Here is a 26,382-nt window from a genome sequence, read left to right on the forward strand (position 1 = left end):
GTGTGAGCTGTGACCTTGACCTCCAGTAAACACACTATGATGCTCCTGTGGGATTTGATCTTCCTCCTTCTACAAACTCCCAACAATTCAGATTTCCATTCATTTTATTGTGTGTGTCTCTATATTATAATCAAAGAAAGCTCGTCTGAAGGTCACCACATGTGTCAGCGTATTTATGATCACACTGAGGAGCAACGCAAGATGTTACCTGATCTGAAATAAAATATTTATCTCATCTATACTTATTTTGTGTGAGTACATTTCAGCAAACTCAGTAAACTTGATTCTAAGCTAAATTTGCTCTCGTCGTTGCTGCATTTGAGTTGGGCACATAAACACGTAGAGGCTGTAGATTATTATTATTATTATTGGTAATACATAAGAGTGCAAAAGGACTTGGTGTGAGCAGCGGAGTTGACTGCTCTGCTGCTTCTCTCTACCCCATCAGGTTGTCTAGATCCAGCACACCCAAACACTTGATTGACACTTATCGCGGTGCTAAACACCAGAATAGCCCAATTTGCTCGACATAGAGCCAGAGGCCTCGTTTAAGTGTGCAGTTATACGAACAGAGGAGGAATTGGCTTTGCCCACAACCGCCTCCACTTTAAACCGGTAAGAGACGCTTATGCATCTCTTAAGTCTCTCCACACGTCCTCTTTTGTCTTCTACCTGGTTTAAAACACAAGCAGAGACACGCAGACGGACTCGGGGGACTCGTGAAGCCGGATGAGTTTGGAATGGCAGATCGTCGCCCCTGACGGCGGTGAAACTTATAAGGAATTCAACAAAACGGCCATGTCGGGCAATTGTGGAAAGGGTAGCAAGGTCATGTAGCTCCTCTGGCCACCCTCTCCTCTGAGGTGTTGAAAAGCCACCGTCAGATAACAAAGCCACACAAACCTAAAAATATCCCCCCTCCCCTCCGCCTCCACCCACACTGGAAAGGGAGAGGGAAACGGGTCGGAATAATCTGCTTTTCCGGGTCTTATCTGAAGAAAGGCAGGGATGCATGCTGCTCTATCTCTGCCAGCGGGATCTCTGCCGCCGCCGCTCTCCTGAGCTTTCCTGCTCCGCCGCTGGAGTTAACGCCGCAGAATGTCAACTTTAGAGAAGATGAACAACGTAGATCTCCTCACATTCATTTAAATATAGGGAAGAATACACAGCAGCAGGCTGACGACTGACAGAAGACACAAAGAACCAGTGAGTGAGTGACTTCAGTGTTATTACAGGCAGCAGGCACAGGTACATGAGAAGCTTTAACTTGCTACAATCTACAACCTTCAGGAGGTCAAGACACAATTATAATTAGTGCTAAAAACTAAGACAGTTAGATTGAAGAGATTTGCAGTCTCTTTTCCATCTCTCCTCTCTCTGCTGGCTGACTTACACAGCATATTCACAATTAACTGAATCAGACATGAATCACAATCCAGATTCCCCTCGGACATTCTGCCAACGTTCCGTCACGATCGTCACGTCAATAAAGCTTGTTGAGTTGTTGGTTGATATTTATAACTGAGCTGTGATGAAGTGAAGAGGCAGACGGAGCGTTTTGGTTCGGCCCGGAGAGGAAATCTACACACGGGGAGAGACCGAGAGGAAAAACTCAAATCCATCCTGGTTTGTACTCAGGAATGTTAATGGACCGTCCGTCTCCTCTCACATCAGAGCTCCAACAAAGCAATGCACAGCATCACTGTCACGTCTCCTCCACAGGACTCACCCATTCTCCATCGCTCTCTCTCTTTCTCTCCCTCTTTCTCTCATTTTGTATTTTCAATAAATTAAACAGTGCTGAGGCAGACTGAGGCGTACGCGTTGGCTTTGCTATCTCCCGGTTTGTGGATTGCAGTTTTAGTGCTCAGTGTTTTGTGGCCCCTCCTCCACTGTACCTCTGTGGTCTACAGGAAGGGGAACAGCCTCTTCTTCAGGATGTAGAGCACCGTGGCGAGGAAGAGGGCCAGAGCCAGGAAGATGAGCAGCTTGTCCGTCAGCTCCCGGCGGTTGTACTTAGTGATGAGCTTCCTCCCGAGCTGGATGGTCCCTGTCATGGTCTTAAACTCTTCGTTGGTCTCGTGGATCGTCCTTGAGGAGGTGGCTTCAAAGAGAAGATGAAGAAGAAGAAGATGATCTGAGCACACAGCAGCTCCAACCCTTTCATCAAACGCACTTAAGGGACGCAAATGAGAAATGGAGTCCTAATTAAACTGGATCTTTAGAGTTTGTTGTCAGTTAAGTGTATTGTTGCCATGGTTACGTGCAGCTATTCAACCCCCTTCACTAACCTAGTGACGTCATGGTCTCCTCACTCTGCTGGACCTGCTGGGCCATCATGCGGCTGATGCTCATCAGGTTCTCTGTGATGTTGCTGCTGGTCTGAGCCAGATCCTCTTTGGTCATCTTTCTGTGGGGAAAGAGTGAAGACATTATTTATGAAATGATACTAATAAATAAGCCCAAAGCGTCTGGCGGGACACTGAGCCGTCTGTCTCACCTCTGTCTCAGAGCAGAGTCGTCTCCACTAAGCAGCGCCTGCTTCTCCATGTGGTCGATGGACAGTTTGCTAGCCAGGTTGGCTTTCCTCCAGCCCGTCTGGTTACTGCAAGGCACAAACACACGAATGAGGACCAGTTAAATTAGACCTGGACAATAAAGAAATGAAAATGCAAAAATATGAAAATTAAGATCTTGCTATAATTTTTATTCAACAGTGGAAAATGGAACAACACTCGCTGCCGCTTCTTTGGAGCACAAACACTACAACCAAGCTGATTTAAGGGGGACAAATATTGAGACATTCATTATCAGCATTGGGCCAAACAATACATTTATTTTTCCATCCTTAACCCTTCACATAGCGCCTCTTCACCTCAGCATCTGCCTCCTGTGTACCTCCACCTGCACCAGCAGAGCCTGTTTGTCTGACTCTTTATCCTGCTCCATGGCCATCTGCTCCAAATCCTGACAGAGAGGCAGAGCAGAGCAGACCAAAGCTTGTTATTGATGAGTGACAGACAGTCAATGTGAGGCTGAGGCTTCATGTCTAACCTGAATCCGCAGCCTGAGGTTATGGAATCTCTCCTTCACATCTGTGTTCAGCTCCGTCAGCTCACTCTGAGGTCCTGCGCACTCATTAACATCCTGACGCGACATTACAACAGGGAAGAGCTCAGCATACACATCACACACCGTTATTAGCTGACATTCTAGACATTGATTACATTTGGCTGCATCTCGAAAATGAAACAAGCGACGTAAATGCTGACAAAATGGCGGATCACGTGAATGACAGGCCAACATACCGGCGTGTCAGCGTGCAGCATTAATCAACCTTACCACATGAATATTCGCACCTGGATGAGAGCTTTAATTTCTAAGTCATATTTGAGTATTTCTTGTTCACATATTTGGACGTGGACATCTGAGGACGCCATGTTGTCAACGTAGCCTAGCTACAGCTACGGTAAGCGGGAAGGCAGTAATGTCCTGCTTTGCTTTTCACTTGATTTTCACTGCGGCGTCAAAGTCACTCGATTTATGTCGCGAAAGGTGTGAAAGTTACGCAAATAAGCAACTTCTGTGTAAAACACTGTCAGCATGACAAGGTCTGTTGATTCTAAACGGTTTTGGAGAGTTGTTAACATGTTCAATGGCACAGTTAAGCAAAATAACACAACACACAGGCAGTAGCTTCGTATTTACCATTTAATATCAATCATTACTGTAAACAGACGAGATATAACATGAAGACAATGCACATCAACATGTATGGCATAGTCATATAATATATTATGGCAGTATTTAACACAATATACACAATATAAACCACACAAAGGCACAACCAGTGAGATTCAGAGGTCCTTTGGGAATCACTTTAGCACAGGCACTGTGGTGGGCAACTCACAAGGAATGAAAGGAGCAAAGGTCCTGTTGGCAACGTCACGTCCGGCCCTGGTGAGAGAGTCTACTATCAGTTAAATGAGTTTAGGTAGTAAATGTAGGGTCAGCTACTAGTTTGAACACGGCTTTACCTGGTCTGTGAGGATACGTTAAGGCCATTGAACCCTCAAGTACCAGATGATGTCAGAGGACAGAGTCGGGCCAAACAGAGGGTTGAGCTGGGCCAGGATCGCTATGAGCCAGCTGAGGAAGAAGAGGAGGAAGAGACGTTCAATCAACCAAACAACAACCAAACAGCACGTACAGTTTAAAATGCAATATTTAAAGCCCAACAATGTTATTTCCGTTTAACTACCAAAGGGGAATTTTGTAAAAGAAGAAGTCCGACTTGTGATCATACTTAAATACATTCTGCTTGCCTCTACTGCCCCCTAGTGTTTATCTAACAACACCACACATCCTAACTCTGCTCGGTTCAATGTGACACAGAACATCTCTCGGCTTAGATCATTTAATAAATTAATCCATCAGGTTTCTTTATTAGCCCATTATTTAAGATTAGATGCATTTCCACGATTATATTACTTACAACAGGTAGCAGCAGACCGCAGTAAGCACCAGCATAGTGATGATCACACTGTGGAAACAAGAGAAAAGAAGTCAAACTTTAGCGCTCATTGATGTTAAGTTGTTTCTTAAAAACACCCTGGAGGTGTTTTATTAAGAAACTCGATCCTCTACTTCAAAGTGAACGAGTAAAACACAAATAAAGGAAGTTGTCGTAGCTGCATATGTTTTAAAGATGGAGTCAGAGTACTTTAAAATAGGGTTTAAGGGATTATTATATTATTGTTATGAGATGTAAAAACTAAAACATAGAAATAAGGCGATGTTTCAAGTTATAAAGTCAAAATGCAAAGTTATTCTGTTCTGTAACACAACAGGCTGAAGTGTCAATGTAGCTTCAGAAGTTAGCTACTTCTAACAGAAAAGTAGCTTTAAAGTTTGACGTTTCTTTACATTTACTGGTAACCCGAGTGATTTTACGCGACAACTAACTTGATTTATTCGATGTATCTAAGTTTAGGGGACTGATTTGTATGGGATATTCCAAGTTAACACAGAATAAAAACTTTTTCGTTAGCGCTTGTTAGCCGCTGGTAGCTCGTGAAGCTAACGGGGCTCACCCTCTGTTGGGTCCTTTGGGGATGAACCAGGGCACCACGCCGCCGACTATGCCCCAGAACACGGTCATCACGGCCATTGGGATGGCGAAGCTCAGGCCCGCCATGGTTCAGTTTGGACCGAGAAGATCCAACAAGTCCTCAATCTGAAACTTCAGGAGTTCAGAGCAGCTGGGGAACAGGAGCGATACGACGGAGGGAGAGGATCACATGACCCGTCAGCTGACACTGAGACAGACAGGAGGACAGACAGACAGGCAGACAGGAAATAAACTGTGACTACATTTACACAGCAGAGCCCCACGTGTCCGATCAGACAAGCCGAGGAGCAGGACGTCCATACTGGAGTTGATCGGTTATTTCTCCTTTAACTTGTATTCATTGTACTCGTTAAACAAATCAGAAGCTGTAAACAAAGTGAGTGGAAACTGCTTTACAAAGTTTATCTATTTCCGACGAGTTCAATGTTGCAGGGCCTTAGATGTAACCAGAGCATGAAGACCGCAAAGGATAACAATTAGCACTCACAGGTGAAGTGAGGGGGTCAAATCAGGTACACTGTATACTCTTTGAAACTATACTAAATAAACATTTAAACCATAATTTAGTGTCCGCCATGCTGACTTAGACATGGGGCACAAATAGACCAAAACATCTCAATCAATTGAAATGCAAGAATGTTTTTCTTTTATTAACCAGTGCTGCACTTGAGTTGTCTGGATGACTTCATGATCTTCTGCCTGCTCTTCTTCAGCAGAGATAAACTGAATATGAAGACTCTTTTCTTTAGCCAACTCAGATTAACAGTTTGTTTGATACAGAAACTGAACTAGAGAGCATTTCATTTTGATGTAGCAGTTACATTTCAAACCAAATTAAAATAAAACCATCTCAAGCAAAACATGACTCAGACTCCATCAGCTCCATTTACACAGTTTATTGATACCAAAAGATCATTTTTACTCCTGCATCTTCTCAATGGTCTCCTCCTTGTATTTGCCCTTCTCCTTTCCATCAGCACGAGACTTGGCCTTGCGCTCAAGGATCTTCTTGCGGTCCTTGTCCAGCTTTAGCCTGGTGATGACCACCTGGAGACACAAAATGGGGTTTAGAGTTAATCATATAGTATATATTTGACATTTATAACAGTCAAAAAAACAGCTTCAACAATTTCCCTCGGGGTGAGTACATTTCCGTCTCATCAGTGGAGTTTAGCATCAACATTAGAGGGAATGTAAGCAGACTGAATAAATCCCAAAACCATCAGTGATGCAAAAAAATCAATAAGGAATTAAGATTTATACATTCTAAACTCTAAATTGACAATTTCCCTGATGATTCTTGAATGTCACGTTTCTGGTTCCCGTACATTGTCATCCTGTATTAACAGATCAGAGTTGACGCAGGTGTGTGAAGTGCAGGCAGCAGAAATGATGCTATGGAGTTAAACTACATTTAACCATCTACAATGAATGAAAGCATTTCCGTACATCTCTGATCCTTCATCCTCCAGGTAAAGAGTCATACAACTAAGTGGTTTGGATCATGATCAAACACAAACAGTGGGACGCGTCAAAACATGCCGTTTTAATAAATTAACCACGTTTAAGCAACTGCAATAGAAGCCTTACATCAAAACATGTCAGCCTAACAAGAAATGCTTATTTTAATAGCAAACACCCAAGACCCAAGAGTCTAAACCAAAGAGCAAAATTCCCCAGGTTGTCAGCCCAGAGTTCTCTTGGGTTAGTTTGGAATATTTGGTCACCGTGTCAACTGCGACAGCAAAGTAATAGAGCAGCCTCAATCAATAACACTGCAGATCGGCAACGTACAGTTCAGGAATACAAGTAACTGACTGCAAGTACAAATGAATCCACTGACCAGTCTCACCAAGCAGCGACTACACAAAAAAGGGACAAGACTTAATTTCCCTTGCAGCAAGTATGAGATCAAAAACTAATGTCACGGGAAAAACTAGCCAAATTATCATGTGTGAAGAAGTTATCTGCACTTTTCCTTTATGAGACGAGTGAGTGGTGACGTACAATGTTGCATCTCAAATATCAGTGATGTTCCATCATGGTAAAACTTAAGGTAAGTCAAATACGCCATGACCCTGTTTAGTTACAATGTTAGACATTGCCTGCCACAGATTGTTGTTTGTTCTGATTCAATTTTTGTTGATTGATTGCCAATCCTATACCGAGGCCACAACTCAGTGTATTGAATAAGAACAGAGCCTCCCATGTTTGTTAACAAGCTGAAGATTCAAACGATCTTGTTGTCCAATGAAACAGTCCTGCAAGGTCTCAGTGAGCCTGTGAGAAGCTGGTGTGAGCAACAGATACATTTAGAGAAAGAACGAGACCAATTATTCAAATGTAAATGCTATCAGAAACCTCCTTTCACACCGATGACATTACACTGTTTAAGCAACAGGCACAGGCACAATGTACAAACGGAAGAGCCAAGATGTTACTTTCAAAGGTCAGTGAGTGAGAGAAGAACCTGGAACGGAACCTCAGAAGATTTACCCAAGAAAGAACCAGTATCAAGGCAAATCCTGATTTTCAGGTGTCAGCCGTAAGACTGACGAAGCTTTATGCACAGAGAGTTCATCCATAGCTGCACATTACGGCACTAAACATGATCTGGACATTTGAAAATGGAGCTTCAACTCTTATTGAATTCAACTACAACCATTGACAATATAGTGAGTTTTAATATGATCCAATCTAGTGCTGGAGCTGATGTGATTCATTTTCTTCCAATACACCAATTTTCAGAACTGTGTATTTAGAACCAGACAAACTGTAAATAAATCTGGATAAGTCTCTACAAACTCTCTACTTATGCAAGGACTTGTACAAGGATGGGTGGCATTATCAGATATGATAAATGATCCAGTGTTGATGCGAGTGATCAACAGAACCACAAATTCATCCAGGGACAGGACCCCATGCAGGAAAACACACATCACAGAACTACTATAACTTAACATCTGGACATGTGAGCATTCAAATGATAATTGCTGGGTTCAACTGCACCCTTTTGAAAGCTAAAATTGTGGTCCCTTCTCTACACCTACATAGCAATCGCTCCACCCCTTCAATTAAAGTGAAATGCATGGATGTGCACACTCATATTTGTCTCACCTTGCTGGGGTGGATGCCAACATGGACTGTGGTTCCGTTGGCCTTCTCTCTCTGCACACGCTCGATGTAGATGACGTATTTCTTCCTGTAGACCTGCACAACTTTGCCGATCTGCTGGCCTTTGTAATGTCCACGGACAACCTGTTACGGCACAACACACACAGATGAAGCAAACTGGCTCTGAGGTTTTGTGCAGAACTTAGTAACGTGTATGATTCTGAGCTACAGTACCTGGACTTCGTCATCTTTGCGGATGGGCATGGACCTCACGTTGTACTTCTGACGGAGTTCCTTGGAGAGGGGAGAGGACATGATCTTCCTTCTGATGTGTGAAGGGGCATTGAAGTGCCTCTTGCGGTTCTTGCGCCGCGAAGATGTTACGAAGGGATTCAGCTTCATGATGCTGAAAACACAACCACAACACATTTACATCAACCACGTCACATTAGAACAGTGTGGGCAGCCTATATGTCCCCCTGAAACAGTGGCTCCAGCATGCAGAGGGCTTCAGGAGACATTGACTTTAGCAGAAAAACTGCCAAGATCACCATCCTGACATCAGCATCCACAGTTCACACTTCTTAAAGCCTTTTGAAAACACAGGTCTGCCTGAAACATACAGTAGCGTCGCACAATGAACTGGCAGCTACTTGAAAAGCTTCTTACTACATGTCCACTGCTGGGTAATGTACATTGAAGCTAGGCTAGCGAGCTAATGCTACCGCTTAGCACAATACGGCCACAGAACTTGGACGTGATTACTACGCCGACATAAACTTATTACTCAGAAACAATGAGACAAACAGCAGATATGTGACGGTGTTACTAGGAAGTCTACCTAGGCACCGACAGACTTCATTCTCGCGGCGGGCATGCGGATACACACAGACCCGAACAGCGGACCACAAACTCTCAGCTTTTATTCAGCTATCACTACGGAACTCGGGCACAATATCAGTCGTGTTTCATCCGTCGACATATTAACGTGATGTTTAAGCTTTTCTAGGTAGAAACTAGAAGCCTAAACAGCGGATGGATGTTGATAACTTGAATGGACAATCTGCAAGATTTCTTACCCTGCCGATTGCTCCTGTATGGCCGGCGGAAAAGAGACCTAGCAACTACTTCCGCTGGCATTAGTTCACACTCAAATCTCGCGAGATGTTCACGAACTGGAACGAAAACAGAGGGAAACGTTTTGTATTCTTTAGTTATTACAAAGTAACTTACTTAAACATGTCTAGGTGGGCGTTTTAACGGCTTTAACGTCGCCGTATGTGACTTTAATATCCACTAACACGTGACTTTTTCTGTTTTATTTTTAACATCTGTGTTCAGCCAGAGGACTTTTAGGGCACTCACATAAGTCCATTTAATGATAAGAATCACAACATAACATTTTCTTTCTTCACTGTGTGTTGGTCAAAGGCGTTTTATTCCTGTTGTGCCAACTCCAAGATGCTGCTATATAAAAAAGTTGCCACAAGATGGCGCCAAAAGCAATAAATCAATGATGTGGTCACCACTTACAAAGTTTCCTTTATGATTAATCAACTTTGGACTTGCTCATCACACTATTGGCGGCAATCACCTTTTACTATTTCACGTAATAACGAACTAATGTGACAATATAACGATTATTAACTAAGAAATGTGTTTATTACTATTGCAGCGGATTTAAACTCATTTTCATCTCTGTGGGACTGTTATTGGCAACACACTGGTTTTATGTTTGGGCTCCACCATCATCACCATCACCGCCATCAGCTGATGCGTCCATAACTTATTTTACCCCCAGGAAGGTTCCAAACAAACAAGAGGAGGTCTGTTTACACAGGCGGGACGCATTCATCGACGCGGAGCGGACAGAGGTGACCTACACTCCTCTCGTCCAAACAACCATACACGGAGCAAACTACCGACACGGAAGCGGAGCGGATGACACCGGGCGCCGATCGCACCACCCTGCTGCCTTCCTGCGCTGCCTTCTCTGCGAAAGTGATGCTGTCATAGCCCCCTGCGCCGCGGACAGGGAGCCTCTTTCCCCTCCCGCACCCCCCGGTTCCTCTCTGGCTGGCTGACGCGGCGGCAGTGCGGATGTGGATCCCCCAACGCAACGCTTTTCAGCCGCCGGCAAGCATCGGAGAAGAAGATGAAATGTTTTTCCCGTTATCTCCCGTACATCTTCCGCCCTCCGAGCACCATCCTGTCCTCCACTTGCCACACCGAAGGTAGGGTGGGACGCTACGGGGACTGTCGGCGGGCTGGGAGTTGTTCACTTTCAGCGTGTGTGTTGTGGTGAGGGAGGCATGCAGGGGCGAATGTTTTGGACTCTGCACCTGACAGCAACACACACATGTCATGTGGGCAGAAGTTAGTTCAGTCTCCGGGCTTCATCGCTCACTGCAGGGCGTGAAGTTGCTGGAGCTATAGTCTGGAAATTGGAAATGGGGTAGATCATGGGAAGCAAGTGTTTGAATGTGTGTGTGTGTGTGTGTGTGTGTGTGTGTGTGTGTGTGTGTGTGTGTGTGTGTGTGTGTCTGTGTGTGTGTGTGTGTCTGTGTCTGTGTCTGTGCGTGTGTGCGTATCTTTACTCATTCTGCTTGTTCCATTAAATTGTGAACACACAGGCCAGGATGCTAGACTTCTACTTCTGCTTCTGTTGGTTCATTCCTCCTCTCGTTTACTGTATTTGTCCATCTGTCAGCACCTATAAGCATCACAGGCCCGTCTGGGATGTGTTGTTTTGAATCCATCTACATCTGACTGAAATCTGATGCTACAATTTCCTCCAAATGTCCAAACCGTTGCATGTGATCCTGCCTGTCCTGACTTATAGCCAGGGGGAGTTTAAACATAGAATAGCGTGAGCTGACCCCGGCTATGACAGTCAGTATTGAGTTCACTGTGCTTGTCGATTCATCGCGCTTATTGTCAAGCGGGTTGGGCCAAAGAAGGTCGGAGTGTTTGTGTAACCAGACATTTACGAGCTCATAATGTGGATATGAGCCTCTGCATTATTTAGCTTTGCTGGGTTGCCCTGCTTCCCTCTCTGTGTGTGCTGTGCCCTCAGCTCTCTGGCACACGGGGAGGAAGATGGTGCGGTTCAGTTTAACGTACGCGGTCCTGCGAGGGCCTTCACAGTCACACAGCTGACCTATATACTGTCCATCGAGGAGTAGAACCACGAGAAAGGCATTCATGCATGTTTACGCACTCATTCACTCGCTCAATAACATCGCACAATAAGGTCTTATGCTCCACCACGTCTGCCTTCTTTCCATAGTAACTTTCAAGCTCTCTTTCTCTCTCCCCCCCACTGAGCGCCTTTGCATTAATGAGTTGTGTAATTTCTTAAGCTAAATTTATGCAGGAGAAGTTTGCAGAGTGAAAGTTTATTCAGCATCTGTCTTAAACCACAGACTGTTTTCTGCCATATGTTACAAACATCACCCACTGTCTTCTACATACGAGCTCCTCTGGTGCATAATTATGCTGTTTACAACTTCTTCTTCTGTGGTTCTCTGCCTCTGATTCACAAACAGTGGAAAAATCCCAATCATACAACTGACAAAAACGAGTGTAGAGAGGTGAAGCCATCAAAGCAAACATCTCCTTCTCTCTCTTTCTCACACCCACTCCCTCTCCTCTCCTCCACCTCTCTCTCTGTCTCTCTCTCTCTCTCTGACTCTCATTCCCGCTGCCTGAGACAGAGGAGGGGTTACCGGGGAAGTGATAGATAAACACGGAGCTGCAATGCTCAGCCACAGTAATGTGATACATGATCCTGTGCTCTGTGTGTGGAGCGATGGGAAGTTGTTGCACGTAGAGGGGGAGAGAGAGAGAGAGAGAGAGAGAGAGAGGACCACGTGGAGCTGTAATGACACAGCTGATGACCTTGGAAACATGATGTGTAAAATCGACACAGGCCATCTCCTGTGCTCGCCATGTGAGTGAGTGTGTGTGTGTGTGTGTGTGTGTGTGTGTGATTCTGTGTGGCCTGAGAAAGAGCGAGATGGTTCTCACGGATATAAAGGCATGGCTAAAGGTTGTGCGTGCACGTGTGTAGTATTTGTGTTCACGCTCTTTGGCGTGACCTTGTCACCATGTTGGATCTTGGCCGCTGCTCCCCTGTGCTCCTCCCCTGTGCTCCTCCCCTGTGCTCCTCCCCTGCGCTCCTCCCCCACCCTGAGGTCCTCATCCAACATCAGCCAGGATTCATGTCCGCTCCAGCTGAGCAGAGTTCACCCCCGGGAAGATGAGTGTGCAGTTACAATGTTGGCAGAAAATACATTATATAAGCGATTTGCTGTCCCACGGTGTGTGTGTGTGTGTGTGTGTGTGTGTGTGTGTGTGTGTGTGTGTGTGTGTGTGTGTGTGTGTGTGTGTGTGCGCGGTGTGTGTGTGTATGTTCACAGTGTGTGTCGGCTCTCTTTTTGTTTATCTGGGCCAGTGTGAAGAGCATCTTCACCTGGGCACAATCTCAGAGGGATATACAACCTGCATACGTGTCTCTGTGTGTGTGTGAGTGTGTGTGTTTGGCCCCCTGTGTGTGTTTGCAGGAGTCTGTGTGTGTGTGTCTTTATGTGCCTTCTTCCGTTCTTTTGTCCCTTAGTGTTTTCTTGTCTTCCCTTTCAAATCTGACTGTCAGTTCTGGTGTGATGGATTAAGTCTTAAATGCTTCTGATAGGTGTGTGTGTGTGACTGTGTGTCTGTGTGTGTCTGTGTGTGTCTGTGTGTGTGTGTGTCTTACATTTGAGTCAGGAAAAATGTACGTCTCAAACCGGCTCCTCACCACATCTCATGCTGCCATCCATCAACAGAGCCGCTGGGGCTCTGCTTCCTCCTCCTCTTCCTCCCTAGTTGCTATAGCGTCTGTATGGGCGTGATGGGAACTGTGATGTATGATTTATTTGTGACAAAACCAAATACTTTTTCAACAAACACAACTTGGAGTTCTTAAGATTACAGTTGTGTTGTGTGATTCAATTTGAAAACTCCTTTGTTGTATCTTGTGTGTCTGTACTAGCGCCACATTGAACTCATGGTAGAGCAGAAGAGAGACTTCTGTCGGCATTTTGACAATGTGTGGCACTGAGTTGGGTGAGGAAGACGTGCGTGTGCGTGTGTGTGTGACTGTTGTTATCATAAACTCTGCTGTGTTGTTGTTATCCTGACAGACACCCACTTCACAGCTCAGAACACACTCCTCATAGTCACCTGTCCTTGAATGCCAGTGGGGACAAACACCCTGAATACACACAGCGACACCCGATGCCTGCACACACACACACACACACACACACACACACACACACACACACACACACCACACACACACACACACACGTGATTGTTTCAGTTTGGTCAGCTCTTCTGTGCAGAGGGCAAAGAAAGGGAGAGAATGGGAGATGAAAAGGTGCTAAAATGGATACGAGAGAGGAAGAGGAAGGTGATAAGATGTGGGGATAAGTGTAAATCAGAGCAGCTTACTGAGAGAGGAGACGATTCTGAAATTGTATTACGCACATTCAAGGCCCTGCAGCAGCGAGCAGCTACCCTGCTGAAGTGCCCAAGAGCAAGATACGGCACACATGCACAACTATAACACTTTCCCCAGGCACTTCAGCTGGAGATTCTACGGTGTTGGTGTAAAAAATGATTTGCCATTGGCCGGTGATGTAAACAGGAACTAAAATCCATGCGAGTTGGGGATTAGACTGTCAAATGGGGACAGAGAGTAGGGTGGAGGAGGGAGGAGCAGCTCTCCTGGCAAAGCAGTAAAGTGGCACCGCCGGGGTTCAATCTTGAAGGAAATAAAGGAGGATCGTGGCAGAAGTTACCTCCAGACATTTAGGGAACAAACCACGTCTCACATATTCATCATTCTCACTGCCTCTTCTCAAAGCTGGGATACTGGAGTGTCCCTGAACGCATCGAACAGCCACAGTATGCTTCTCATAATTCACACAAAATTAGACGCAGACTGCTCTCAGTGTGTGAAATGAAATTGATTTAGATCTAAATATCAAGTTACGAAAGTTCTTGGAATTATTATTATCAAACTGTATTATGTATGAAAATCAGATCAGTATCTTATCAGTAGATCAAGACTAAACAAAAATTGAAACTTGAGACTTGAGACTTTCTATAATAAACATAAATCCGTGTAATGTTTGACCTGATTGATCATAGTGAGTTTACATCAGCAGCTGCTTTGCATAAGAAAGTGATCATATTTTAATATCCTGCAGTGATACATGCATCATCACATCCACAGGTGTCTCACAGTAAAAGCCTGTATTTGACTGAATTGAGGCTTTTATTGTGAAGTTTTCGCAGCCGCTGGCAACTTAGCTGAGCTCGGTTAAACTCTACGTTTTTTTTAATTCAATTTAATTTTACGCAGTCGCCTCTGTAGATATTTGCAGTCCAGTTGTTTATGTTTATGTAGCCGTTGCTGCGGATACGTTTTTATGTCCTCTAATCTGTTTTATTACCGCCGACAAGAAACTATACACTGAGATGTGCTTCTAATGAAATGAAATAAAGCAAATGGGCTCTGATGGCTGCTGGGAATGCAGGACATTAAAGCTTGACACTATGTTTGGGAGAATATGAAATATCTGCAGCACCAGTGGCTTCAGTCCCTCCAGCTGGCGTCTGGAGGAGAGCTCACACAAACATGACACTCCCTTTACAAGTAAATCGGAGACAAAATCACCATCAGTCAGGTTCTTTCCCACGCAGCGGACGCCGCTGTCTCACGTTACCGCAAAAGCACTTCCTGCCAGGTCTCCGCAGCAGTCGGCTTACATGGAACCAGAGAGCGTGCAATTACAGTACGGCTGAGACTCCCTCCACTCTGGCAGCCTGGCAGTGTATCATTACAGTAAACATCAGTACGCAGCCGTCCCTCCTCTCCTTTATTTATCACTGTTTCAGAATAGTGGCGTGATTTGGAGCCGGTGTCGTTTGTTTCACCGCTGGTCCACGCGTCGACGGCGAGGCACCTGTGCGACACGGCGGCCATGGTGTCCCTGTAGGAAGCTGTAGCCTCAGACAAAGAGGCTCCTTATCGAGCCTGACTGCTGGGCCCTCACTCCACCTGGCAGGCTGCAGCACAGACACAGAGCTGCTATTGGGATTGGGGGGTATATATATAGAACACCAGGATGGTCTCTCTCTCTCTCTCTCTCTCTGTCTTCCTCCCCACTCTGTCTCTGTTCCTCAATCAAACCCCCCCGGCCGGCTCCAGTGAGACAGGTTATTGGAAATCAGATTTGCACGGCTGCGATGGAATCAATTCGTCCCACCTGGAAGTACAGCAAAGCTCCTGCTCCGGAGTTTCATTTGCCTCTAAAACTCTGAAATAAGGTTAATATTGAGTCGGTCTTTGGGGACAAACCCAGCGATGACACACAGCTGAGACAATAATGCAGTTTGGTCCTTGTGATATATGTTAAATAGAAGTTACCCAGTGTGTTGAAACATTCTAATATATTCATGGCTGCTTCTGGTTGTTTGTTTGCTTTGTGTTTACATACCAAAACAACAAAGGTATTAGAAGCGCTTGCTGTTTTTTTGGTATTGGTTTCAGCATTTTTAAGGCTCAATGGACAGACAAGCATGAGACTTTTACAAGGTTGTCTCAGCAGCAGAGAGGAGGGGAGCGAGGAGAAGAAGAAGAACAGATGGCACTGGAGAGAATGATGTCAAATTCATTGGGGGGAAACCGGTCTGTGAACAGGCCCAGGGAGAAGCAGAAAGACTCGGAGTGCAGATAGGAAAACATTTAATTACTGCAACTCTACATATTTAAATATATTTAAATACAAACAAACACAACTTTCACCGATAATACTCGAGGTTGAATGCGAGAGAAGGAAAGTACCCTAACTAATGTGTCCTCATGCGTGACATCAACAACAGTGGACAGCAATGGCGGAACATTTTGTACACAGAGTTCAATCTCCGATTGTCCCTACGGCGTTTTCTCCGCTCTGATCCCAGCGTCAATATACTAGTCCCTCTTTCCTCCAGCGTCACCGGGTTTGTTTGCATTTTGTCCAAATGGAAAGTTGTGGAGGTGTGAGGTAAGGTAATGTTCGTTTATATGGGACCTTTCAAGAGCCGGTGTCACTTTGTGTGCGTCACGGGTAACAAATACAGCACTTTAAAAAGAGAGGAACAAAGAACAAACATCCATAAAAAGCCTGTCTGCACAAATAGTTGTTCAGAAGCTGGTTAAGTGAGTCCACACAGCCGGATGACATCAGTCCACAGGGAGGCTGCTGCCCCGGAGCCTGAGGGCAACTAGAGCTAAAGCTTCATCACCTCAGATCTCCACGGAAAGGAGAGAAAACCCGATCGGAGGACCTGAGAGGCCCGTTGGCTGAATATGGGGTCAAAACAGAACAAATATAGGCTGATCGATAGGTTGTAAGTGGGTAAGAGGAGCCTGAAATCTATGAAATCTATTTCTGGAGGCCACTGCAATGAAGCCAAAGATGAGGAGATGTGCACTCCCCTGTTTTGCAACCAGACTCAGACTTTGTTTTGGACCATAATAGGTTCTTTAGAGCTGAGTTTGTGAGGCAAGTGAGTAAAGACATGTGGTGAAGAAAAAGTGTGAATTATGGACTTGAGAGCGCAGTAAGGGAACAAAGGAAGGAGGCAGCAACGGCACAGGTTCAAGATTTATCAAATTATGCTTATCAGTGCAAACAGCCAAAGTTCAGGAACACGCCTGAGCAGAAGTGGAATGTGTCCAGCTGATTCTTGTCAGATTTGACCAAGTGGGAGCATATAGATTAGAAAGATACTGAACCAATAATTGAGCCCTGAGGTACACGAATGTCGGCCGGGGGAGGATGTGGCTCTGATTTGCCCCCTTTGTTGATTTACTTGATGAGAACAATGAGGAAGAAGGAAGGAGGAAGGAGGAAGAAGGGAAAAATGATTCATAAGTTAAATCCCTGCACTGGCTGGTGGATGGGAACACGAGGAACAGTCCCTCCCAGAACACACACTGTGTCCCGGGCAGGTCCCAGATGGGAAATGTGTCATAGTATGAATGTGAAGCCCGGTCCTCCAGCACAAGACTACGAGACCACGTATGCTCAGGAGGCTTTCCCTGGATAAATACAGGAAAATTAAATAAGGGATAAAGAGACGAGAGCACAAGGCCCCAGATGTTTGTTCCCTTTCTGTTTTCCCAGAGGCCCCTGGTGTAACTGACTTAAGTGTTCCCTAGGGAGGGGGGGGTTGGCACTGTCAGAGCAGGTTTCCGAGGAGCTCTAAGACAGATGAGGAGTGACCTACACTGTCCTTGCCCGGATCCTCTAGGCGGGACAGGAGGGGTCCAGAATTACACTTCCTCTGCTGGTGTCACATCTATCATGACCGTTTAGGATCGGTGTCAATTGGAAAGGCACAGACACACACACACACCCCTAAAAATATACACACACACACTTTTTGCCTTTGTTTACCCCTTTGCTCTATCTCACACACACACATTCATATCCACATAAAAATGTTCCACAGAGTCAATAGGTGCGAGTAGAAGCGTGAGATAAAAACGTCATCTCCTATCGAGGCTGTGACTTACAGGGCCCAAGTCCCTCGTCAGCCGGAGGAAACCCAGCCGCTCCTCCGTGAACAATGGCCGCCGTGCGATTAGATCTGGCTTTAGGGGCTTTTTTATAGGCTTTTTTTTCCCCCAGCACATTTTCTCAATATCCCTCTGAAAATAGCTGAGCATTGTTGCCGAGTCATCACAGTCCTGTTGGATCAGCACAAGTGATACTGTCAATATTAAACAAACAGTCTGGGGCAGAGGTGGCTATAGATAGAAAGCTGTCAATGAGGCGTTTGTTGGGGTTCTCTGTCCGATAGCAGCGCGGACAAAGTGTGTGTATGTGTGTGTTTGTGTGTGTGTGTGAAAGAGAGAGCAAGAGAGACATACTCAGGGAAAGAGCCAGCTATAGTAACTATCACTCTATTCCAGTGAAGGCTTTTACTGTTGGGTTTGAATAGCGTTCCACAAACACACACACACACACACACACACACACACACGCACACACGCACACACGCGACAGACTGCACAGGATAAATAATGTAGCCTAATGCGAGTGTATGAGGCAGCAGACAGCAGCAGTACATGAAGTACCAGGCTGTCTGGCTCTCTCGCTCACCCTGCCCTCCGCTTTCCCATGGAGACACACACACACGCACACACACTGAAGGAGACGGCACATGATGAGTCATATTGGAACTCCCACTCCCCTCTGTATGTGTGTGTCTCATTTCTTTCATATATATACATGCTGCACGTGCACACTGAGTCACACAGATTTGCTTCTCCTCTCTGATATCTGTTAGTCATCAACCAGGGTTCTTTTAATAACACTTTTGATGCAGGAAGTCGTGCCTTCAAACGAAAATGTATGCAGTCCCATACTTGTTATTGTGCAATACAATTGATACAAACCAATACACAAACAAACAAACAAAACTATTTTGAATAAATTTGAGTATGTTGGAGGTTCTCAAACTATGGTATGTGGACCACTGGAGGTACTTGAATGGAAACACAAACCAGGATGAAGAACACAGGAAGGGCTCTGGAATGGAACGCTTGATGAAGTGAGTGTGAGTGGAGCCTAAACAAAGTCCTGGAGCGCAGGAAACAACCGAAAGGTCCACTCACCAAAGCGGTGCACAGCCGGCAAGGCCCAACAAAAGTACAGAGTAAACAGATGCCACGGAAACGGGAGGGTGTCGGATTCGATCGGAAACAAACTGAATCAGATGCAAACTCTAACTCTCTCGCCGGGCCTGACTGCTGGATCACCTGGAGTCTATATACCATGAGCATCAGAGAGCGGGAACAGGGATCGGGTAGCCACGCCCACACAGGCATGAAAAGAAACAGAGCGCGATCACACACACATCCTGACAAACTCTGCGTCCCAAGTTTATTCAAGCTGTTCAAATTTGGATAATAAAATGTCAATATTAAATAACTTTGCTATAAAATAATACTAATACATACTCCAAATATTCCAGAGAGACATAATGTTGTGCAGGAGCTCCGCTGCCCAGATCATGACCCTGTCAGTACTCTGCAGGTACTTGTACTCTTCCTCTGCTCCAGTGGGATTACTCAGACGTGCCTGGATGAGACCCCGTGGGATCAACATTTGTATTCTCATCAGTGAGACGTATTCATGGGCAGAGATGAGAGGCAGAGGCAGTGACAGTGATTTCAGTGAGAGGACAGAAAAAAGGCGAGGACGTGTAGTTCTGTCATCTTTATATGAGCCTGGGTGAAGGAAGCTTTAGGTTACTATAGAAACGGGCATGTGGTTCATTTGGGATATCCTGTGCCAGAATTATAGAAAGAGCACAACCCCTCCATCCTCACCCTGGCTGCTTTGCTGAAATGCTTATGGATAAATGCATTTTAGAGAGCAGCCATAATGACTTGGGACCGCCTCTCCCATCCTCCGTCCTCAGGCTCATTCAGCCATCGAAATGGATCTCATCAATAGGGACTTTACCGGCCGAATTAAGTGTGTGAGATTCTGGCTGAGACAACAAGGAAAACAACTTTTAGGGGTCCCAGATGGCTGCAGGAGAGCCGGCTCCGTCCTAATCTTTCATATTCATCTATTAGAGTAAATCCTGGGCCAACTAACAAGCCTGTGGTGATCGGAGCGTGATCGGTGTTGTTGGAGACGCATTAGCATCTGTGTTGTTATCAAAAAGCCTCAGTGACTTTGCATGGAATAGCTTATTTTCCTTCCACACTGTGTAGAGGAATGAGCTGGGGTCATCAGTTTGCTCTGCAGCCTCTTGCAGCTCTGCGTCTCTTGGCCGGAGCTCAACTTCTGCCTTTTCTCCCGCTGCACTTTTTTTGGAAGCTAGACTAGAAAGAGACACAGTTGTGGTTCTAAATCAGCTTTCAATTCATCTTCCTCCTGTGTTTGTGTCAGACGCCCCTCAGGTTACAGAACAAGTCTTGTATATCAGTGACAGTTTGCATAACATAATGATGTCATTTAATACAAACTACATCATGAAACCTGACCAAGGCCCAGATCCAAAAAACTGCTCAGTGCAATAAATATTCAATTAATGGCCAACATCTTCAACATTAACCATTAAATTCCTTTTCTTGTGCTCTTTATTGGCCACGGTTAAGTTTGTAAAATATGCCTCCCTGTCTGTTTCCATGCTGTCTCCTTTATATTAACTTTAGTTTGTCCTGAACTCTAGATGCCACTTAATAGCATTGACCCCGACCAAATGACTGTGTGACCCAGCTGGCGCCAAATGTGTTTGCCGGCCCTGGTGCCTGACAAACTACATTACTGAGCCTAAATGAGGTTGTTCTGTTTACTGTTGCTCACACTTAATGGCTGGAAATGAGTTACAGTAAATGTGTTTGCGAGCCACAACATGGCCCCGACCGACGGACCCAGAGAGGCATAAAGTGGCCTTTCCCCCCGTCTTTGTTCTGTAATGATCTCCATAGCAGGAGAGGCCTAATCAAAGTGACATTGTGCTATGCTGGTTGTTTTGTAGACCGCCCTGGCAAAAAATTGTACATGGAAGTGAACTCAGGAGAGCGCTGTAGCATTAAGGTGATTTAGACGCCTGCAGACAGCGCCGCGTATTTCACTGAGCCCATCTGGTCTGTTTGAAAAGTGTTGCTGAGTCTAAAAGAAGGCGGTCGGCCCCGCGGAATAGAAGAGGTGATGGATGGGGAGATGGATGCTGGAGGGAGGAGGGGAGAAGGGGAGGAGGAGGGGAGGAGGGGAGGAGGGGAGCAGATGAGAGCGCAGATTTGGGAAGAAAGGAGCTCTCTTCCGGCTCTGCTGAATCTCAAGCCTTGGCTGCGGCACACTGCGCTGCCTGTGTTCATACCAAGCAATCCACTCTGGCTCCTCACCAGCTTCCACCAACCAATCCCTGTGTCACGCCGCTTTCTTTCTCCTCCTCTTCTCCTGCTCATTCTTCTCCTCTTCCTACTCTTCATCTTTCTGACTCTTGTTCACTGCCTCCTTTTCCCTTTTAGCACGCTCCTACCTACTCTGTCCTTCTCCACTTGCTCCATTGGTGCCCCCCTCCACCTCCCCACCCCCCCAACCTCCCTCCAACCCCCTCCAGGCTTCCGGTAGTACAGAGTGGCGGTGGATGAGGCCAGGCCCTAGAGGTTTCCATAGTGATACCCTGTGTCCTGATGTCATTAGTATTGACGGTGTGCAGCTCGGCCTGGCGGTCCTGGCACAGCGGCTCTTTACTGTTCACCCCAAACTTAAACTGTTGATTCTTTAACTGTTTCCTGTTGGATTACATTCAGGTCACACTGAACCAATAGACAACAGCTACAACGTGCTTAAGATCATTCTGATTTCTCAAACCCCTGGGTGGTTCAGGTCCCAGGAGCCCGGTGCAGCTGAGGGGAGGCCTGGCACGGTGGAAACGGCTGTTTAACAGAGAAGTGTCGCCTCTGTTTGCTCGCTGTACAATCACTGAAGCGTGTGTGTGTCGAGCAGAAATCCCAGTCCGCCTCGCCGCCTCGCTACTTATTCAACTGGCGGCTCCAGCGGCTCGTCTGTCAGAGGAGATTGATGTCACCTAAGCACCACTTCACTTCACAAGGCGTGTGTGTGTGTGTGTGTGTTTATCTGCGTGTGTGAGAGTGTGTATGTGTCCCTCCTAATCCTTGGATAATATCTTCCATCTCTGGTGGATGTCAAGGGTATCACAGGGACGCCCTCCACTCCTGGCAGCTTGTTTTGCTCAGAGCTCTCCTGCAGGTCCTCAGCTGGCAGGTTGTGGCCTCTGTGTTGCCAGAGTAATTAGTCATGCTTGGTGTGTGAGGCCAGGGAGGGAGGAAATATGGATCCCATATTGATGCTGTCACATCGGATGTAGGGGAAGCACATCTGCAGTGTTCGGTCTGGGCATGTGCAGAAACGGGAGCTTGTTGTTCACTAGAAAACACACACACACACACACACACACACACACACACACACACACACACGTTATCCTCACATTGTCTTTCATGTTTAACACTGTGGAGAAAGAGAAAGATTGTCTTGGGATGTAAAGAAACACTTCCTGCATTGACTGAAATATGAACTGCCACACACACACACACACACACACACACACACACACACACACCATGCATATGAACATACAGTGTGGCAGTACCTAGGTGTTCTTGCACAGTTGAGATTTAAACATGTAATACCTGTGTTTGCCAGATGGTGGTGCTGTAACATAAGCTGTATACTGGACAGTGTAGGCAAGGGAGTCCATCTGCCACAAAGCACACTTGACATTTTCCATTGAAGACAGACAGACAGACAGACAGACAGACAGACAGACAGACAGACAGACAGACAGGCAGGCAGGCAGACAGACAGATAGATAGATAGATAGATAGATAGATAGATAGATAGATAGATAGATAGATAGATAGATAGATAGATAGATAGATAGATAGATAGATAGATAAAGGGATAGATAGATAGATAGATAGATAGATAGATAGATAGATAGATAGATAGATAGATAGATAGATAGATAGATAGATAGATAGATAGAGGGATTGATTCTCAGTAAGCCTGGAGGACAAACAAACAAACGGTCCCCTGACACTCGGCTATTTCAGATCCTGGTCTCTGATCCCTGAGGCTGCGTTGCAACAGAGACCCTTCAATAAATCCCAATTCCAGATCAATAAATTGAGCAATAAAATGTAAACCCTGTTCAAATGAGCACCTTGGTGGTTAAGCCCATTGACGGGTTTCTATTATAACAAACGCCATCAATTTATCTTCCCTGGAGGAGGGACTGATCCCACCTTAAGCTCGTCTTCAAATGGGTGTGTTTTGCGCGTGTGTGTGCACATGTATGTGTGTGTAGTAAAAGTAAAAGTGTGGATGGACAGCTTGCCACCCTGTGGGCACCGGGACGACAGCATATCCGTGATCCACACTGGCAGCTGCTCCGCCAAATGGGATTTTCCTGAAGATTACATCCTCCGAGCGTGACACACTTGCATGTGTTTGTCTTTGTTGTTGACTAAGTGCGTGTGTGGAATGGTGTAATAGCGCTTGGTGTGCGTGTGAGTGGGGGGTGTGCATGTGTTGCGGGGTTGAGAGAGAGAGAGAGAGAGAGAGAGAGAGAGAGAGGGTCTTGAGCTGAGGTGCACAGAGAACATGTTCTGTTGTCACATGGGGCTGGTTGGAACATGGCTCCATGGCTGCAGGGAACCCTCTCTGGCAAGCTGCACGGAGCAAAGGGAGGGGAGTGTGTTCAGATGAGGTCAGCCCTTACACACACACACTGCTACTGTTCTTATTAGCATTAACACTGACTCTTGTTGAACAGACCTCACACTGTATGTGCCTGAGTCTTCACTGTAGTCAAAGATAAAGGGATAAATGTCCAAGTCATGTGTTAATGAAGCTGCATGGAGGCGTGAACCTCATACAGTTCAGCTGAATACATGTGGAGGAGGATAGTCATTGTCTTATGCTTGTGTCAGGAATTCCTCACGCTACAAAGAGACAAGCGGGAAAAATCCACCCTTACGCAGAACTGACATTTTCCTGTTCGCATGGTAGAACTGAAAACATCACACACACTCTCATTAAGCTGCAAATCAGAGAGCATCAAGCATCAAATACATGAAGAATGAAATAAACGATGATGTCATCAGGCTGACTGGGTGCCTGGTTCTGTTCCCTTTGCTGGAGCAGTCTTATTGTTCAGCCGCCGTGCTGAGATTGTTGCCTTTTTCACACTAAAATCATAATGGCTGCCGTCATCCTGTGAGTTGTTACATTATTCAAACGCCTCCAGCATTGTTCCTGTAGGCGACATCATCACTGCCGTCGCTGCCATTTAGCCCACAGAGCGACGCAAACTGAGCAATGCACATTCAAAACTCTATATTTGTGTGGAATTTTGACGTGGACCCATTTTCATCAGAGCTGCAGAGCTGTCCAGGGTCCTGAACGCAGCCTGGACCCGGCCGGGGCTTTGTAGTCACTCGCTAACCTGCTTAACCTACTTTCTACTTGCTGGTCTTTCATCTGTCCACGGGGTTGAAAGTGCTGTAGGATAAATATAGCTTACTTAACAACACACACACACACACACACACACACACACACACACACACACACTCACACACACATACACACTCTATCTGCCTGGGTTGTCCAAGCAACACTAGCTGTACAGTACATTGTTTTATTTCTGCGTCTGCACCTTCAATGTGTCATTATTTATCTCCCTAATGAAATCAGGAACGCTTCATGTTCAGTCCATTAACCCAACTGGTAGCAAACATGTTGGGACGTGCTTGAACCTTTATTGAGATGAATATGACCAAAATAATGGCATTTTAAGATCTTAATTGTCCAATTATGTAGACAGCTGTTGTGCCGCATTGCAATGCCAGTTCAAATGCAGTTTCCTAGCAACCAGAGGTACAATGATTTTTCTGTTAAATGGCATCATTTCCTCTCCACACGGCCGTTCCATCCTCACAAAACAAATTTATATTCTGAATATGTCTATCAATCTTCACCTTCATGCAAATGTGCGCATAGCTTTGCTGCTTTTAACGTGGCGATGGAAAGGCTGTGTGTGTGTGTGTGTGTGTGTGTGTGTGTGTGTGTGTGTGTGTGTGTTTCTGTGTGAGGGTATGTGCGTGATAATGGGAGGGGGAGCGTCACCGGGTACCTGCTCCTTTGGCTTGTGTGTGTGTGTGTGTGTGTGTGTGTGTGTGTATGTGTGGTTGTATATTCCCTTAAGGTCTGATGGCCCCTACAAAAAAATTTCACTTGATTAATTTTCAACCAAAATGTTCTGTCCTGAGTTAATCATTGTACACACATTCTTTTCAATTAATTCATTATCAAGGGAGGAAGGGAGGGGATGTTGGGGGAGGGGAGAGCGAGAGAGAGAGAGAGAGAGAGAGAGAGAGAGTCAGGGGAAACAGAAATCCAATCCTGCTGCTCGGAGTCTCAGAGCAACGGAGCATTAGTCTCATCCTGATGTAATTGGAATGACACCAAAAAGTAAAGCGGGCTGATTTAGGGACGAGCCTCTGGGCTTGATTTAATGCCCTCTACCCAAACTATGCATCCATCTTTTTATCTCTCTCTCTCCTGGCCTCTCCCTCCCTCCCAGGCCCTCCGTGCCGCTCCGCTCCGCGTCCCTCCCCCACCCTGCTCACCCCACCCTACTCCCCCACTCCCATTCATGCACCAGCCACCAGCCGCCGCCATGCATCTCCATCTGTACGCTATTAACCGAGTGGTGGAAGCCTTTTATAATATTTAAAGCCAGGCACTCGTAACCTCGAAGCAGAGTCAGTAATTTTCACATTTTAGAGACTTCTGGAAATGTGCATGTTTACACTCTGGTGAATGTGGTTTACTGTCAGGCAGGTCGTGTTTAAATCACGGATAAACGTCTGTGGAGAGGCGAGGAAAGAAGGGGCGAGTGCAGGCAGGTGTATCCAGACCAGGGCGCTCCATCTCAGGGGTTTGATGCTGCTTCAAGTCCCCCTGACAGATGGACTGCCAGGGCAAATCCTATTACCCCCGCATGTGTTGAGCTCCTCTTAATGCCAGAGTGGGCTGCATAGCTAATGGGAGACAATGAGTGTGTGGAGGGAGCATCTCATGCTACTGAATGATTATCATCGCCGTTTGTTTGATGGAGCTGCTGCTGCGCTGTGATACGGCATCTATCAAACCTGCTCCACTACGCAGAATTTACTGTAGATGCTTTGCATATTGCATCTTAATCTGGCAAAGATGAAGACAGACGACGCTTTAAATGTTTTGTTGTGCTTCTATAAAGTGTCCAACTCTTCTAGTGTACAATTTTGAGTTATTTTAAGTGAACAGGACTTTTATTGTAGATGAAAATTTCAAAATGGCATTTGCCCTTTATCAACCTGGGTATGTGATTAACAGAATGGATTCCTCATTGGGCTCCCCTTGGTCCTATATGTATTAGTTTAACTGGATGAAAGTAATCAATACCTCATCCTATTTAAAGCAGACGTTATCCACTGGTCA

General features: G+C 45.8%; 4 protein-coding genes across 5 annotated transcripts in view; 1 reads left to right on the forward strand and 3 right to left on the reverse strand.

The window, feature by feature from the left end:
* Positions 1–1,210: 1,210 nt before the first annotated feature.
* On the reverse strand, positions 1,211–3,621 carry bnip1a (BCL2 interacting protein 1a). The gene is made up of 6 exons (XM_076167850.1): positions 3,360–3,621; positions 3,055–3,147; positions 2,876–2,967; positions 2,501–2,605; positions 2,292–2,410; positions 1,211–2,104 (listed from the first exon to the last, which is right to left on the reverse strand). The coding sequence occupies exons 1-6, from the start codon at positions 3,438–3,440 to the stop codon at positions 1,908–1,910; spliced, it is 687 nt and encodes a 228-aa protein (XP_076023965.1). The 5' UTR covers positions 3,441–3,621; the 3' UTR covers positions 1,211–1,907.
* Positions 3,622–3,697: 76 nt separating this feature from the next.
* atp6v0e1 (ATPase H+ transporting V0 subunit e1) lies at positions 3,698–5,322 on the reverse strand. Of its 2 annotated transcripts, none has more exons than XM_076167852.1 (4): positions 5,094–5,322; positions 4,496–4,543; positions 4,038–4,149; positions 3,698–3,970 (listed from the first exon to the last, which is right to left on the reverse strand). In XM_076167852.1, the coding sequence occupies exons 1-3, from the start codon at positions 5,195–5,197 to the stop codon at positions 4,056–4,058; spliced, it is 246 nt and encodes an 81-aa protein (XP_076023967.1). In that variant the 5' UTR covers positions 5,198–5,322; the 3' UTR covers positions 3,698–3,970; positions 4,038–4,055. The 2 variants fall into 2 exon arrangements, with proteins under 2 accessions (XP_076023967.1, XP_076023966.1); XM_076167851.1 differs by having other exon boundaries at positions 3,698–3,957; positions 5,094–5,319.
* Positions 5,323–6,012: 690 nt separating this feature from the next.
* rpl26 (ribosomal protein L26) lies at positions 6,013–9,388 on the reverse strand. The gene is made up of 4 exons (XM_076167848.1): positions 9,325–9,388; positions 8,480–8,651; positions 8,249–8,389; positions 6,013–6,178 (listed from the first exon to the last, which is right to left on the reverse strand). The coding sequence occupies exons 2-4, from the start codon at positions 8,645–8,647 to the stop codon at positions 6,050–6,052; spliced, it is 438 nt and encodes a 145-aa protein (XP_076023963.1). The 5' UTR covers positions 8,648–8,651; positions 9,325–9,388; the 3' UTR covers positions 6,013–6,049.
* Positions 9,389–10,141: 753 nt separating this feature from the next.
* Positions 10,142–26,382, forward strand: part of ppp2r2ba (protein phosphatase 2, regulatory subunit B, beta a) — a 37,056-nt gene continuing 20,815 nt past the window's right edge. The window contains exon 1 of the mRNA XM_076167858.1: positions 10,142–10,479. Coding sequence (XP_076023973.1) covers positions 10,401–10,479 — 79 coding nt within the window. The 5' untranslated portion in view covers positions 10,142–10,400. The remainder of the gene's footprint in view (positions 10,480–26,382) is intronic.

Source organism: Genypterus blacodes, unplaced genomic scaffold, assembly GCF_046128005.1.
Source record: "Genypterus blacodes isolate CSIRO-AG114 ecotype Tasmania unplaced genomic scaffold, CSIRO-AGI_Gbla_v1 ptg000179l_1, whole genome shotgun sequence".
In the NCBI taxonomy this organism is placed as follows: Eukaryota; Metazoa; Chordata; class Actinopteri; order Ophidiiformes; family Ophidiidae; genus Genypterus; species Genypterus blacodes.